The 18,434-nt window shown below is 35.4% G+C and overlaps 1 protein-coding gene across 1 annotated transcript in view; it reads left to right on the top strand.

Annotated features, from left to right (window-relative positions):
- The window catches only part of LOC123548733 (protein disulfide-isomerase TMX3-like), a 151,686-nt gene extending 133,908 nt beyond the window's left edge, over positions 1–17,778 (top strand). Inside the window, exons 13-14 of the mRNA XM_045336239.2 lie at positions 7,095–7,257; positions 9,518–17,778. Of these exons, the coding sequence (XP_045192174.2) occupies positions 7,095–7,257; positions 9,518–9,594 (240 nt within the window). The 3' untranslated portion in view covers positions 9,595–17,778. The remainder of the gene's footprint in view (positions 1–7,094; positions 7,258–9,517) is intronic.
- Positions 17,779–18,434: the final 656 nt, after the last annotated feature.

The raw sequence follows: 18,434 nt of genomic DNA, 5'->3' as shown, positions 1-18,434 counted from the left end.
ACAGAGAAAGTGAAAATTTTCTTATTCTATGTCTATTTTATCTATCCAGTTGTGAACGTTCATTTGCAACACGTGACTGTACAATATATTACCTTATTGAACACACATGCATACAAAAAAAACCTATATTTTTTTCTGTATTTGGACGGTTCAAAAGTCCCATGTTAAACATACGATAAAGCCCGAAACGCGTGAAAATGTTCCAAATGTAAATTGGGTGAAGTAGGCGCTCTATGTACAGAGTTTGGTTATGCGTCTTGAAATCAGGAAGGCAGAAATACAATATTCAGTGAATCATTTTTAATTTAAACTAAAATAAAATAGATATAGAATAAAAAGGTTACTTAACATTGAACTGTACAATACAAGATATATTTGGACTCGTACCCAGCTGGGAAAACCATATTGGACTCGCCTAGCGGCTCGCCCAATATCATTTTCTCAGCTGGGTACGAGTCCAAATATATCTCTGTTTTATACAGAACAATGTTAAATGACCTAATAGTATTGCTTCAAGAAGGTTACTTGTACATATTAAGAAAACAGAAATACACAACATATTTTCATTTTCTAAGCTCGACTATCTGAAGAATAACAAGGGTCATCACACCCACCCCAACCTTGGTGCCGCGTTGGTTAAAGTTTCTGGCAGAGTCCAATATCTTTTTCATTTACTTCATCTTGTATTTTCTTATGGTGACAGTGTACATTTTCTAATAGTAGAGCTTCAAATTTCATAAAAAGTTAAAGTTAAGCATGTAAGCATGTTTCTCTTGGCCAAATGCTTTCAAACTTCTCATGTGTCTTTCTTATCATCATTAATACATTAAATAAATTAAGGGCTGTCATTGATTGGGTCTTAGGCGTATTGACGATACCGATATATCAGAAGACAAATATCGACGATACATCAATATATTGATTATTAAGTTAGATTAATGACCTATTTGTTCATATAATACTATATACTTTCCTGTAAATGCTATTTTAAGTTTTATTGCATACTTTCCATATTTCTGTTTGATTGTGTTGTATTTGTATTTATGAAATAAAAGAAATACATAAAAATTAATAACATCTTTCATTTTTATTTTGCCTTCACTCCTTTTTTGCATTCATCTAAATTTACAACTTTGTGAACTTAAGTTGTTTTTTAGGGTCTGAGTGTTTATTTGGGTAGTTTTTTCTCCCTGTAAAATTTTTGAAAATGGGAATCGATAATCGAGGGACAAAAAGAAATCGTTGATACATCGATATCGTTTCTATCGATGACAGCCCTAAATAAATTTACTTTTGTTATATCACTGTTTTAAATTGTATGTGTATATTTATATATATCGAGGCCCACATGGTAGACAGGGACACCCAATGTGTAGCCTCCTTAAATAAAGTTACTTACTTACTTCCTAATGGGTTATTTGGGGTCAGAAACTAGGTCACTAGGTCAATAGAAAAACCTTGTTAACCCTTGAGATACAATATTTTCCATCTAATCTTTATATAACTTTATCAGAATGTTTATCTTTATCAACTCCTAAAACATTTTTATTAGCCCGTCTAAAAGACGAGATGTATTATTGGAACGCGGGCGGATAGGCAGGCAGCGTCCACAAACTTTGTCCAGAGCACTTATGGGCCAAAGGTCAGATACAAGAATGACTTTGTCCGGAGCATTTCTTCTTCATGCATGGAGATATTTTGATGTAACTAGGCACAAATGTTCACCACCATGAGTTGGAGTGTCATGCGCAAGAACCAGGTCCCTAGGTTTAAGGTCAAGGTCGCACTTAGAGGTCAAAGGTCAGATACAAGAATAACAACTTAACAAGCTCTCGACAGACGTATTTTGTGACTATGGCATCCATGTTAAACTGATTTACCTGAGGTCAAAAGCTAGGTCGCTAGGTCAAATCATAGAAAAATCTGAATAGCACACTATAGGCCACATTTTCCATCTGTTATCATAAATCATTGTCAGAATGATTTTCTCTGTGCAACCTAGGTCAGGTTTTAAACTGGGTTACATGAGGTCAAAAGCTAGGTCACTAGGTCAGATTGTAGGGAATAAACCTTGTAAACACTTTAGAAACCATATTTTCTGTTGATATTAGAAATATAGGTCTAGTTCAAACTGGGTTACTAAGGTTGTCACTAGGTAAGATCATAGGAAGAACTTACTTACACTTACAAGGCCATATTTTCAACCTGTTCTTCACAAGACTATGCTGGAATGTTTATCTGTTTAAAATCTAAGAAAAAATTGTAAATGAGTCACTTGGGAAGATACTAGTCATTAGGTCAAAAAACTTTCTTTACACTTTAGAGGCCACTTTTTAAACTTGATCATCATAAATCTTTGTCAAAATGTTTGTCTATATGAAATCTAGGTCAAGTTCAGAAGTGATGTACCTTATGTCAAAAACTATGTCTCTAGGTCTAATCATTGAAAAACTTTATGATCTACCTGATTTGTATAAACATGGTCAGAATGTTTGTCTCCATGAAATCTAGGCCATATTAGACACTAGGTTATCTGGGCTAAGAACTAGGTCAGGTGAGCAATACAGGGACTTTAAGGGTTGGGGTGTGTGTGGGGGGGGGGGGAGGAGTTTTCAGAAGTATTTCCATTCTGTAATGGAAGGCAGTGTTCCTTGATTCTGTGCCAGTACTGAATTATAGGATGGGGGTGAATGATTTCAAACACAATGTCTTTCAATCAAATCATCACAAAGAACATATGTGTCAGACTGGATCCATCTGTGACTTCCTGATCCAGACTGGATCCATCTGCAACTTCCTGATCCAGGCACACCTCATCTTAATATTGATATGCCCTCCATTGAAGAAGATGGAATGTTGTTTGCTCTGTGTTGATTTGTTGGTAGATAGTTTGGCTTCATAGTAACTAATACAGTTTTCAAAATTTATTGGATGATTGTAGGAAATGTGTGTAGAAAATTAGCACAACTAGTTTCGAGTTAAGTAGGTCAACAGTCAAACTGAAAATGATTTAGGATAGATGGCTGGCCTATAGCCGGCACATATTTATTATACCTAAAAGCCACCATGTGTGGCATGTGTTTTACAAGTAATTATGTCTCATATTGTTGCCTTTGCCGTCTGTCAGTTTGTCCATCAGTCTGTCTGAGTAAACGATTGATACTTCAGGTGGTAGGAGGTGTGGCTTAGGACAATAGAAATCCTTTGAATTCATTCTATAACCACTTATGTCTTTTGTCCCGTACATGGTCATTCTATTTTTTTCAAACAATGGAATGATCACCTAATACCAAATCGTATTGGCTGCCGTCCATCTGCATTATACATGTCCAGCTTTCACAGGTCAAAGTGCTGGCCGGAATTCAACGAAACTTCACAGGAGTGATCAGTACCAAGTCTAGTTGTGCATATCGCAGACACGTTCAGCTTTGCTGCACAAAAAGGCGGCCAGAGCTAAAGGTATACATAGGGGAGAGACATACGTTTTTGTGACAAAAACGCCTTCTAGTTATGGCTTAAAATTCTCTTTTTTAAACAAACAGTGATAACAGAATGATATGATGATCCACTGACTTTTAGGAAGTACTTACTTATATTAACACCTGTAGTGTCTGTAAAATTCATAGCAAAGCTTTCCCTTGCATTAGTCACATTGAAAAAAAAAATCTACTGAATTTAGCTGCAGTTTATAATATACTCATAAACTATCAACTTTTAGTGATAGACATTTATGAGTTTGGTATTTTATGGAGACTGACATGTGTTTTGAACTTTTTATTTTTCAGATATAAATCTGGTGATGTTTAAATGGAGTGTTTACTTTTTAGCTCACCTGAGCAATGCTCAGGTGAGTTTTTGTGATCACTTGATGTCAGGCGTTTGTCTGTCGTCTGTAGTCGTCTGTCAACATTTAGCTTGTGTATGCGATAGAGGCTGTATTTTTCAATTGATCTTCATGAAATATTGTCAGAATGATGACCTTGATGAAATCTAGAATAAGTTCGAAAATGGGTCATCTGAAAAAATTCACACAAATGATCCTGGTATGACCCTCTACCAAGATTGTTCAAGTTATTCCGGTATGTCAAAAAATATGGTTGCCAGGGAGTGTGGTCAGGTCTTCCCTATATGTGTATATTGCAAACTTTAAAAATGCCCAATTTTAAAATCATTGTAAGAAATTGATTGCCCTTTACAAAAGTTGTACAAATATACTGTACATTTTACTTGCACAACTATTTTCCAAAACTGTTGAAGAAAGCAGTGTATCTCAGGTGGGCAACCTAGGGTTATCTTGACCCTCTTTTTATCATTTCTGAATTCTGAACTATTGAGGTATCATCAAAATAATTCATCACTTAAAATGATACTGTGCATTAATATTCGTGGGGGACTAATTTTCGTGGTTGAGTCAATCCACAAAATTTAATCCCAACGAACAAGCAAAATTCCCATTCATTTTATGTTCAAAAGTTGAAATCCACGAATTCATATCCCCACGAGATTGCCGGTTTGACCCAAACCACGAAATTTAATGATTTCACAGTATATCATTTATGTCAGTGCCTTAAACTGCAAAATACAAATTGCAACTTATATGATCGGAAGTGAATAATTCATATTTTAACGAATGAAAGTTTGTTAAAGGTTTAAAAATTATGGAAGATTTTTACACCATTAAAGCAAATAAAACTTATGGCATGTCATAGATAGATATCAAACAATAGTTCATTCATGGACAGGTGTTTAAAACAGATAGTGTTGGGTATGGTAATCATAATAATAAAACTGTTATTTATACAGAAACACATTGATTATTTAAGTGGCAAGGGGAGGAGCAAAATGCTTGAAATATTTGGGGGCGGAGGGGTTGGAGGTAGGATTGGTGGGGGGGGGGGGGGGGTCTAAGTGATCTAAACAAAAAATATAAGTTAAACAGCTGCAGGGGATCACATGACATGCTCAAGTCAACCGGTGTGCATGAGTCAACAGTGCTCGAGCAAGCGGAGTTTCTCTTAGTGCACAATTGATACATGTCATGTCATTATCAGTTATTATTTTTATGCCCCCAAAAGGAGGCATATTAGTTTTCAACTGTCCGTCCGTCCGTTCGTACATTAGTTAGTTAGTTCGTTCGTTTGTTCGTTCGTCACAACGTTAACTTTTTGCATGAAGGCACTTTACTCGCGAACCACTGCACCCAGGACCTTCAAACTTCACATGCTGATAGTACTTATTGAGTACACGACCCCTACTGACTTTGGGGTCACCAGGTCATAGGTCAAGGCACTGCGGGGGCATTTGTCACCATTAGTGACAGCTCTTGTTTTATTTATTTATTTATATTTTTATTTTTTATGCCCCCGAAGGGAGGCATATAGTTTTTGAACTGTCAGTCTGTCCGCAATTTTTGCGTCCGGTCCATATCTTTGTCATCCGTGGATGGATTTTCAAATAACTTGGCCTGAATGTGTACCACAGTAAGACGATGTGTCGCGCGCAAGACCCAGGTCCTTAGCTCAAAGGTCAAGGTCACACTTAGACGTTAAAGGTCATTTTTCATGATAGTGCATTGATGGGCGTGTCCAGTCCATATCTTTGTCATCCATGGATGGATTTTCAAATAATTTGGTATGAATGTGTACCACAGTAAGATGACGTGTCGTGTGCAAGACCAGGTCCGTAGCTCAAAGGTCAAGGTCACACTTAGACATTAAAGGTCATTTTTCATGATAGTGCATTGATGGGCGTGTCGGTCCATTCTTGTCATTCATTCATGGATTTTAAAAATTATTGGGCATGAATATGTACCACAGTAAGACGACGTGTCGTGCGCAAGACCCATGTCCGTAGCTCAAAGGTCAAGGTCACACTTAGACGTTAAAGGTCATATTTCATGATAGTGCATTGATGGGCATGTCTGGTCGATATCTTTGTCATTCATGCATGGATATTAAAATTACTACGCATGAATGTGTGGCACAGTAAGATGACGTGTCACGCGCAAGACCCAGGTCCTAAACTCTAACATCGGCCATAACTATTCATTCAAAGTGCCATTGGGGGCATGTGTCATCCTATGGAGACAGCTCTTGTTTTTTTTTTTATTTATTTGTTTTTTTTTTTAAAAAATGAGGGCTCAGAGTGAAACTAGTCTTAAGTGTATATAGGAAAAGAAGCAGATAGACTAGTTTCGCTCTGAGTGCTCATTATATACTTATCAAACATCTTGACCAAACATTTCATTCAGTAATTTTCTAACAAGTATTGAACTTCTGATTTGAAATAATATACTGAATAGTGAAGAGTAATACAATGATAATAATAAACATCCTGATTATCTGGTAAAAATGTACAAATCTGTCACAACGCTCACAGCTGAAGGACAGTTATTCTAGCATGATCACCTGTGTGACCTCCAGTCACATGACCAACAAAACAGAGATTGACCAATCAGGGGAAATTATTTTCCAGCTTATTCATTACATTCAAACATTCATTTTTCAAGTTGACATTCAACACAAACCATTAAACAGAGAGTTATGGAGGGAGGGGGAAGGGTAGTATCCACAAGAAAATCTAAGTTTGACGGTAACACCCATTGTATGCATGTTTAACCAATTTATATAATGAGGTTTTTCCCAAAAGCGTGCCCAGTCAGTTAACTCAAATGTCATTCAATGAGCTGATATTTGCTGCCTCAGAATTTTCTAACAAATTTCAAAATGTGCAGGCTACATTAACAAGATTTCAGCATGAACAACACTTGTACATTTTTGCTATCACTTTTTTTTTTCAAAATAATACTGCTGTTAGAAAGCATATTCCAGTCACATGCCTGATTATGAAAATAATACCAATTTTTTTATGGAAGCCTCAATTTGAGTGAATGGAAAGACCATGAAAACATTTGTTTCAGATTTTTTTTTTGTTTTCAGCAAATATGGCTATAAATGAATTAAATGGAAAGTTGCGACTGGTTTCACTTCAGTTGGGACGTAATTTTGTGAATCAATGCAGACATCAAATCTAGAAAACAGTCCTCACAAATAATGATTTTTAAGTGGGGCACTTATACCTTTATTATATTGCAGGAAGTGTGGCAGTCATCACGCTGGTTGTTTCTTATCATGTTTGGTATACCGACAGCAGTGATATCAGTGGTATGTTACAGTCTGTGTTGTATGGATACAATAGAAGATGAAGTCCATAGTGACGACGAGGATTCTGATGAAGAATACAGAGCTTATGTAAAAGGTAGAATTTGATTTGTGTGAGGTAACCATATGTATACTAAGTCTTGGTTCATGTACATCTTCCAAAAAAGTTCACAAACATTTTTCAAGGACTAAAATGAAATTCAAGGACTTTGCACAGATGCATAGTGGTTTGCTTGTGTGGGTTTGTAGAAAATTAGATTAGGTTAGCTTTTCTCCTAAACTATCAAAGCTTTTGCTTTAAAACTTTTAACACTTGTGCACCATCAGCTGACTCTGTACAGCAAGAAACATAGCTCCATACATTTGCATTTAGGTCAACTTTTCTGTCTCCATTACGGTCAAAGCTATTGCCTTAAAACTTAAAGCAGTGATTTCCATTAAAAGCCGACTCTGCACAGCAAGTAACATAACTCTATATTGCTTTTTATGCCCCCAAAGGGAGGCATATTATTATGCCCCCAACTTTTTGCATGAAGGCACTTTACTCGCGAACCACTGCACCCAGGACCTTCAAACTTCACATGCTGATAGTACTTATTGAGTACACCAGCTGTAATGACTTTGGGTTCACCAGGCCAAAGGTCAAGGTCACAGGGGCCAACGTTAACTTTTTGCATGAAGGCACTTTACTCGCGAATAGTGATGGGCCGACAATCAGCGACAATCGAATAATTGTCGGCGTTGCATTCATGAGCGCGATCGCCGATTTCACTTTTCCCTGACCGATTAATTACTTGGCACCCTAAACTGATAATTAAAATGTTTCTGACCTTTTTCTTTCTGGTATTTACGGTTCTTTGGGGCAATTACGCCAAGGGAAACTACTCTACGTAAAAATGGCTTCCTCCAAAGTGTCGAAAGAAATTGATGTCATCAGTGATCATCCAGATTTTGGAAGAAATATGGCTTTTACAATATCAAGCCGGGAAATCCATCAACCTTATCTCTTGACATTAGTATGGCAGTATGCATGCATGACATACGACTTACACAAGCATATTAGCAATAGTATTTTCAATTTTTGATTTTGTATAATTTTAATTTAATAACATAATATCACTGGATAAGTCCCTGGTGAAATTAAGACGAGTACCTGATTTGAAGTTAACTATCTTTACAAATATTTTACTTTTATGCTGTTAAGTTACTAACATTTATGAAAGGGTACAAAAGAAATAGGGTATTTGATATATGTGAGGTTCATTTCTCAAGTATTGACATAAAACATACACTGTTAGGTGAACTTACAGATATGCAACTAGAGTAACCGATTATCCGATTATATCCGATTAATCGAATCGGTTGGCTTGTCCGATTATGCCGATTAATCGGTTGGCAATTCTAACCGATTTGCCCATCACTACTCACGAACCACTGCACCCAGGACCTTCAAACTTCACGTGCTGATAGTACCTTTGAGTACACCACCCCTACTGACTTTGGGATCACCAGGTCAAAGGTCAAGGTCACAGGGGCCAACATTAACTTTTTGCATGAAGGCACTTTACTTGCGAACCACTGCACCCAGGACCTTCAAACTTCACTTGCTGATAGTACTAATTGAGTACACCACCCCTACTGGCTTTGGGATCACCAGGTCAAAGGTCAAGGTCACAGGGGCCAACGTTAACTTTTTGCATGAAGGCATTTTACTTGCAAACAACTTCACCCAGGATCTTCAAACTTCACATGCTGATAGTACTTATTGAGTACACCACCCCTACTGACTTTGGGGTCACCAGGTCAAAGGTAAAGGTGCTGCGGGGGCATTTGTCACCATTAGTGACAGCTCATGTAAGAGTTTTTTTCCCCCTCTTGGGCTTAAAAAATCTATCATACAGACAAAAATATCAGATGAGTGTCTGCACACACAAGGCTTTGCTCTTGTCAATATAGTTCAGATAACCAGGATAGTGTACCAGTATCATCATGTGTTCGAGAACTAGATTATTTATAAAGGTAATGTTACAACACAAGCGATGTTGACATAGGGCTAAGTGTAAAGCAGTATTGCTACTTAGAAGATATGAAACTTTAAAATGGGACAAGGAAAAGTTATACCAATATTGATATTAATAGAACAGGACATCAAAATTTAAAGTAATATTGTTACTAACAGGACAAGGATACTGTTACTCATAAGACCATTGATGTTAGTTACAGGACAACAATATTCAAGGATTATTGTTACTTACAGAAGAAGGAAGATTAGGCAATGTTTTACAGGACAAAAATATTTTATAGCAATTTAGTTTCTTACAAGACATAAGACCTTCTAGAAATTTTATTACTTTCAGGACAAGGAAATTCAAAGCAAGTAGAAGACAAGGAGAAGAGAGACATACCTGTCTCAGGTCATGAAAAAGCTGAATGATGTCTCAAGTGCCTTAGATATCAAGAAGTGTTCTCCCATTTTTGTACATTTCTGTTTTCCATTTTTACCACCTTTTATTGTTAAACAATTCATAGTCTTCTACAAAAGTATTCATAGTTTCATGTACTATTTTTCTGACATGATTATATTAAGCTGTTCTTATGAAGTTACAACAATGTATATATGTAAGCAGATGTATTTATTCTTGTTAAAAGAAATTGTTAATTATTATAATTTTCTCTGACATGTGCAATGTCCTCGAGTAATTTGGGCTACTTCATCTTAAAGACACAAATTTTGTCAAGTCTTCCACTTAAATTTCGGTCTTCAGTTTACACCAGAAAATCTGCATTTAAAATAATCAGAATTTGAAACAAGGAACACTGATTATCTTAGAAATCACATATTTACAAAATCTGTACAAAGATGACTTTAAAAATGCCCCTATTGAAACAGTTTCAAGTTTTTAAGTTTTTGTTTACACCTGAAATTAAGAAACAGTTTTTACTGTTTGCATTGCTCTTTATTTGACTTTGGGTTCATAACAAAAGCCAGGATTGCTTTAAAGAACCCTCTGAAAGCTAAATCTCTTGAAATGCTTTGGTCTTAAAGCTACTTGCCCACAGTTTATTTGAATTTTTTTCAACATGTTCGTTTCCAACAAGTTTGGTATAGAATGTATTTATGACACTGAAGAATGATAAAGTGCATGAAAATAAAAGTTAGATATTGGTAAAAATGCAAGAAAAATGTTACTTTACTGCATTATTTCAAAAGCATTGAAATGGTTTACTACCTTCTACATAATATTTTTGGTTATTTATCTTGTAAAAATCTTGTGTCAGTGTGTACCTCTAGTCACTTTCAGAGTACTCACTTCTTACAGATTTTTGTGAGAAAATTTTCGCCTAAAAGTATAGGTTAGTCCCTTTAATCGTCTAGATGTAAATACTTCAGTCTAAGGCAGCACCAAATAACTTAAAGTTATATTATGCACAATTTCATATTTTGAAAAAATGAACACTACATAGAACTTATGTAAAATATGAAAATAACTTTTGTGTGTGTGTAAACAGCATTGTGTAATAGGTAAAAATAGCATACAATTTATATATACCAGTAGCTAAACACAACATGAATATGTTTTTTTACTATTAAAGAACTTGCAGTATTTTTACACTGTTACTACTAGGACTGGGACGATTACTCGGTTAATTGGATCCGATTTGATTACTAGGTGAAACCGATTTCAGTTTTGCAAAATAAACAATAAACATCATGAATCTTACTTTATCTTTAAATATTTCTTTTACCAGCACATTGACTCATAGTATATTTCCTCTAAAACATATCAATCAACATAATCAGTAGTCTTGGATTTGCCTTTCGTGATATATTTAAATTGAAATACACCAAAATATGACTTACTAATTATCAAACTGCTTGCAAACACTGGTCCATAAGATCTTAATGAAGTCAGCTGCTGGAAGTACCTTGATACAGTCATCAGGAAAGAAAAGCATTTTCAATATGGCGAAGATTAACTGGTTCGATTCCATTTCATACAAATGATTAACTGGTTTCAAAATTTTGAAATCGTCCCCGCCCTAGTTACTACATGACATTTAATTGTCAAAAAATACCCTTATACAAATCAAAAATGTCTTTGTTGGCTAGTTTTGAAATTATGGCATCAGTTGATGTACTTTATGAACAACCCCCGTATTTGACGAGGATTTACAAAGTTTATTTCTAATGATAAAATATATTTCATGAAAGATGAAAATAGTGTGTCTTTAACAACTGCATATAAACATAAACTGAGAAAAAAATATTTGAAACAATGTCGTGGGTTTTCTGGTAGGCAGATTTGGAACAGTATTCCTGCAGAGATAAGAAGGTTTAGTAAATAGATTTAAATTGCATTTCAACAAATACTTATCAACAAGTGATAAGCTATAAACAATTTATTCCATAGATTTCAAGTTCACAGTATGCCTGTCTCATGTTTAAGATGAGATGATAGCAGCAGTGAACTGTCATTTTTCATAAAACTTTTTTTTTTTCTAGATTATGTATGAAAATTATTTGGATGTATTTTTTTGTGTTAATAACTATATATGTTCATTTTATGTATCTATTTTTCATTGAAAATAGCTAAATGTTTTTATGCCTGGCTGTTTTGTCTTTTTGGCAAGTGTTTTATCATTGTGACCTGGGATTTTTCAGGACTGGTCCTGATTTCAGGTTTTTGATTGCCTGAATTTCCCTATGTAACTCCTGCAAAAGGATATTTCAGGATTTACATAAATTTTACATAGATTTTCAGGATTTTACTTTCTGACCGAGTCCATGGCCTGATTATTATGAATGTAAATAGTGAGGACAAGAAACACCCTGTGTATCAATGGCAATTAAAACTATCACAAATGTAGGGTCTCATTGGCTGAGTGATTATGGTTGCTTACTTTGAACAATATGCCGCTCACCCCCGTGAGTTCAAAACCTCACTTTGAGTGTAGCTGTCTTTCATTTGTGGAAGTTGTCCAACTTGCTTGTGAAGGTCAATGGTTCTTCCCAGGTGCCTGACCATTCTTGATGCAATGCCTTGAGGGACACCTGGGGTCTTCCGCTTCTGTAAGAAGTTTAAGTATTGCCGTATGACCTACAATTGTATTGCTGTTACATTAAATGCCAAAATTGTTGCAAGAATGGTCGATACAGCTGAGACTTCAGGTGTAATTATGGGCAAATACCAAAGCTGTGAAATTGTGACATTAAACAACAAAGACCTTAACAAAGTACAGTGTCTTGATTGATTGGAGCATTTATAGTTTTAAAGCATTAAACATTAATTCTGTATACTTTTTGAGGCATGTTTCACTTCAGTTAGTCTGGAAAAGAAATGAAAATTTAAATGAAAGTAGAAAACTGGCAGGCATCATGTGTCCTAAATTTTGGAGGGTTATGGTATATGCACAAAGGCGTGTATTAATTAAGGTTGCTAACAGTGATTGGATAATCTGTAATTTCTTACGCATTCTATACATTCTTGATGTAACAGAGAGTTGTTGGTACTTTTTCAGTTGAAGTCAGACAGATTTGTTGATTTAGGACTGACCCGAGAAACAGCCAGTTAGACGCTGGGGTTCTGTCACAGGCCCCAAATCTCTGCTTTTTGTTGTTACTGTTTCAAGAAAATTGTTTTTCTCTCCAAAATAAAACATTTCCCGTATTATACAATATTAATGTAAACACAACGTTATGCTGGGTCTGCTATAATTCAGCAGAATACACATAGAGTCAAAAGTACTTTCTTTAAAAAATGTCAGCAAAAAGTATGGATGTCTGTAGGTGACTTGTGAACATATTTTTTCACAACTATTCATCAAAATGGCATCTAAGAAATAAACACTGGTTAATGGTGCCTTACACAAAAGGTTATGTACATCAGCCTTGTAAATGGTGTATATAAGATTGTATGCCAAATGTGTGGAATATTTTCAGATGTCACCTTCAGGCTTCCATAAAAACAGACCAAAGATGAAAATAACAGAATTCTAAATCATAGTGTGTATAAGTAAAGATTTTGTTTATTTATGCTTGTTGTATAAATATTTTGAATGTTGTTAATGTTATATGTTTTGATGAAATATGTTCTCTTATTATTGTTGTGTATTCTGTTGTGTTTAAGTGACAATTATGTATGTGATTTTCAAAGGTATTTGTAAAGTGATTGCTATAAACTGTGCAATATATCAGTAGTTCTCTACATGCATGCAAGTGGTATGAAATAAAAGTCCCGTTTTTCCATTCCTTTAGAATATATGATTTTAAAAGAAAAATCTAGATCTGTGTCTTTTTGTTTATAAATAGAATAAAAATAACAATAAAAGGAAACTGTTTAATATGATACTGTAGAAATGATTCATTTTGCAATGTGAAAATGTCATTTTTGAATGTTGGCTCTATATATGCACAAAATTTAGAGTCACCATCAGTTATGTTCTCTCGCTTTAAAGCAAACAGATGAAATCATTTTATCAGTAAGATTGAGCAGCTTCACAGAGGCAAAAGTACAATCTTGAATGATCATATAATGATAATAATTCCATTATACTGGTATCTGTCAAATTTACAAAAAAAAAAAAAATGCAAACATTTCTGCACGCAAAACATCTATTTTCGGCATTCTGCAAAACTTTCGTATTGAAATTTATTCACTTGCACAGGACTTGTTTTGAGAACACAAATTAATACATACATTGCTGATTTCAGCGAGATTATGTCCTTATATCTGTTGACTCAATATCTTCTCACTTTATCAACGAACAAAAACAACTGCCACTTTCATTCTTAATGGCAAACATCATCCATCATGTGTAGATTGTTGTCAAGAAAATACTTTTAGCTGGACTTTTGAAAGAATATGTACAGATATTGCACCACGTTTTTTTTTGGTGTCAGCATCCTGAGGAGTTAAGTTTTTGTGTGTAAGCTGGTATCTTGGTAACCAGAATTGGGAACTAAATTAAACTGTACTTACTTGTCCACAGTGATGATCTGACAAGCAATGCACAGCTTCTGTTACATTTTTTCTTCTTTCACAAAGTAAAGCTCCTTTTTCCTCATGGCAATTTTGGTGTAAGATTTTGTATTTAAGCTGGTAAGTTGGAATATAGTGCTCACCTGAGCCCGAAGTGCTCAAGGTGAGCTTTTGTGATTGCCCCGTGTCTGTCATCAACAATTTGACTGTTAACAGTCTAGAGGTCACAAGTTTGGCCCAATCTTAATGAAACTTGGTCAGAATGGTACCTTCATTAAAATCTTAGAGGATTTTGATATTGGGTCATCTGGGGTCAGAAACTAGGTCACCAGGTCAAATTAAAGGAAAAGCAAGTTGACACTTTAGAGGCCACATTTATGAATGCATGTTCATAAAACTTGGTCAGAATGTTAACCTTGATGATCAGTAGGTCAGATTCGAATCTGGGTCATGTAGGGTCAAAAACTAGGTCACCAGGTCAGATCAAAGGAAAAGCTTGTTAACACATTTATGACAATATCTTAATGAAACTTGGTCAGAATGTTAATCTTGATGGTCTCTAGGTCAAGTTTAATTCTTGGTCAGGAAGGGTCAAAATCTAGGTCACCAGGTCAAATCAAAGGTAAAGCTTGTTAACACTAGAGGCCACATTTATAACCATATCTTAATGAAACTTGGTCAGAATGTTAATATTGATAATCTTTAGGTCAAGTCAAATTCTTTGTCAGGTAGGGTCAAAAACTAGGTCACCAGGTCAAATCAAAGGTAAAGCTTGTTACCACTCTAGAGGCCACATTTATAGCCATATCTTAATGGAACTTGGCCAGTATGTTAATCTTGATGATCTAAAGGTCCAGTTTAAATCTGGGTCATGTGGGGTCAAAAACTAGGTCACCAGATCAAATCAAAGAAAAAGCTAGTTAACACTCTATAGGCGACATTTATGATCATATCTTAATGAAACTTGGTCAGAATGTTAACCATGTTGATCTTTAGGTTATGTTCAAATCTGTGGTCAGGTAGGGTCAAAAACTAGGTCACTAGGTTAAATCAAAGGAAAAGCTTGCTAACATTCTAGAGGCCACATTTATGACTGTATCTTCATGAAACTTGGCCAGAATGTTAACATTGATGATCTTTAGGTCTTAGGTTTGAATCTGGGTCATGTGGAATATGACCTACTGACCTACCTTTTTTTTTTTAAGACACAGGCTTGAAATTTGGATGACATGTACAATTTTGCACACTGATCTTAAACTGACCTTAGTGACCACGAATGTGACCTACTGACCTACTTTCTTGTTTTTTAAGGTACAGCCTTGAAATTTTAATGACAAGTACAGTTTTGCAGACTGATCTTAAAACTGAATTTCAATGATCATGAATGTGACCTACTGACCTACTTCCTTGTTTTTTTGTTTTTTTTTTTAAGATACAGGCTTGAAATTTGGATGAATGTACAGTTTTAACTGACTTTCATTGACCAAGAATGTGACCTACTGACCTACTTTCTTGTTTTTTAACGTACAGCTTTGAAATTTTGATGACATGTACAGTTTTGCAGAATACATCTTAAAACTGAATTTCAGTGATCATGAATGTGACCTACTGACCTACTTCCTTGTTTTTTTTTTTAAGATACAGTCTTGAAATTTGGATGACATGTACAGTTTTGCACACGGATTTTAAAACTGACTTTCAGTGACAATAAATGTGACCTACTTTCTTAATATTTCAGCATCAGTTTGACATTTGAAACATGTAGCTCATATTACTCAGGTGAGCGATCCAGGGTCATCATGACCCTCTTGTTTCTTGAAATGATCACAAGTTATAACAATGCTTTTGTGCTTTTTGTTGAGCCCACTTGTGGTGAGCCCGATATAGTCGTCACTTTTGGCAGGCCGGTGTAATGTGCCTACGTCTGTCTGTGGGTGCATCCATCCGATTTTTTCTGGACCATAACTTTGACATGCATTGACCAATCTTGACTATATTTGGCATGAACGAGAAGGAGTGTCATGCGCAAACCCCTTGTTCCTATCTAAAAGTTTAAAGTCACAGTTCGAGGTCGAAGGTCAAATTGAAGTTTGTCCGGACCATAACTTTGACATGCATGGACCAATCGTGTTTATATTTGGCATGAATGTTAACCTCAATGAGAAGGAGTGTCATGCACAAACCCCATGTTCCTATCTCAAAGGTCAAGGTCACAGTTGGAGGTCAAAGGTCAAATTGAAGTTTGGAGCATTTCTTCTTCATGCATGGTGGGATTTTGATGTAACTTGGGATGAATGTTCACCATTATGAGACAGAGTGTCATGCCCAAAAACCAGGTCCCTAGGTCTAAGGTTAAGGTCACACTTAGAGGCGAAAGGTTCTGGCGGGCTCAACATTTTGCCTGTGGGCATGCAGAATGTATTTCTAGTTTAAAATGTTATGCCACTTTTTCCATCGAGCAATTCTTGTATAAGTTGTGTATGCAAGTTGGTTTCTCATTTTGCATCATAAGAGAAGGTTCTATGACTCTTGCTTACAACAGAAGCAAATTAGTTGTTTTTATGTTTGTAACATTGTGTTCATGCATAACACCTGTTTGTGATAAGGCATGAATAGTGGAGCATTCCTGCTGTAAACAGCTTTTATACAAAAGGGCCATAATTACTATGACTCCTAAATGTAGTAAGGAAGACATATTGATTAAGTGCTGTCAGTCTCTCAGCCTGTATGTCACAAAGTTTGTCCAAACAACTTCTCCAACACCTACATGCTGATTTGCACCAAAATACACTCAGTTGGGCACCTTTGGTTTCTCTCCACCCTTCAAAACTTGGGGTTGCCAGATGTTTTAGTTTGACACGACAAATACAAAAGAAACAAACAAATACCTAGACAGTGTATTCTATAGCATTTATGTGTTAAATGACTATATACGAGCAGTGAAAGGACAATTTGGAACGTAAAACCAGCATTTAATTTAGTCTATATTGTCCTGTAAAATGCCAGTCTTAACCTCTCTAGTAGAATTAATTGACATTTAAATCTCTCTTATCTTAGATTCTTCAAGAAAAGAATTTTCAGAGAAAATTTCACTGTTGGTTTGAAGAAAAAAGCAGATATAAAAGATTTCTTATTGCAAGTTGTGTCTACTGATGATGATTTGCTCATTTATCAAACCATTCTTTTCTGTCTTAGAAATTGGAAAATCTCTAGTATCAGATTTAATCCCTTGGTTCTGGGTAAATGAATATTTGACTTGCCAAACAAAAACAAAATTTTGCTGGCAGCATTGTTATCAGTAATTAAGATAATCCTTGCTGTGAAATATTGACTTTAAAATCTTTTAAAACAGAATACATCTAGATTTATGTTAAAATACAGCAAATCCTGTGAACAGCATAGCATGTGGGCAACAACAGAATGCCCTTAATGTACTGATACAATTTTTATGGGGAAAGGGGAGAGGTGGCAAAGATCTATGATTTTAGTGTAATAATCAAGTTCTTGATGTATATGTATTTTAGATTTTGAGGACAGATCCAGGATTGGTTTTGGGTAAGATGTGATAAATTTATAAACAGACATAATATCTGATCAATACCCATGGCAGTCTTGTGGCTTATCAGCAGTTTAAACAAGAGCACCGCCTTGCGGGTGCTGACGCTCATCTGATTTTTTTTTGTGTAATAGAAATATTGTCCTACCCCAATTTTCTAAGTATAAAATGGGCCATCATTCTTGCAAAAAGCAGGATAGAGTTATGTTTCTTGATGTACAGTGTCCACTTATGATGGTGAAAAACTGTTGCAAGTTTTAAAGCAATAGCTTTGATAGTTTATGAGAAAAGTCAACTTAAACATAATACTCAACCAAGAAAATGATTTTCTAAGTCCAAAAGGGGCAATAATTATTGCAAAAAGCAGGATGGAGTTATGTTGCTTGCTATACAGGGTCAGCTTATGATGGTGAACAAGTGTTGCAAGTTTCAAAGCAATAGCTTTGATAGTTTAAGAGAAAAAGTTGACCTAAACATAAAACTTAACCAAGAAATCTGATATTTTCTAAGTCCAAAAGGGGCCATAAATCTTGCAAAAAGCAGGATGGAGTTATGTTTCTTGCTGTACAGGGTCAGCTTATGATGGTGAACAAGTGTTACAAGTTTTAAAGCAATAGCTTTGATAGTTTAGGATAAAAGCTGACCTAAACATAAAACTTAACCAAGAAAACTGATTTTCTAAGTCCAAAAGGGGCAATAATTCTTGCAAAAAGCAAGATGGAGTTATGTTTCTTGATG

This window comes from Mercenaria mercenaria, chromosome 6 (assembly GCF_021730395.1).
Source record: "Mercenaria mercenaria strain notata chromosome 6, MADL_Memer_1, whole genome shotgun sequence".
NCBI lineage: Eukaryota > Metazoa > Mollusca > Bivalvia > Venerida > Veneridae > Mercenaria > Mercenaria mercenaria.
Note: the sequence above shows the minus strand (reverse complement) of the source record. Positions and strands in the feature narration are given on the sequence as shown.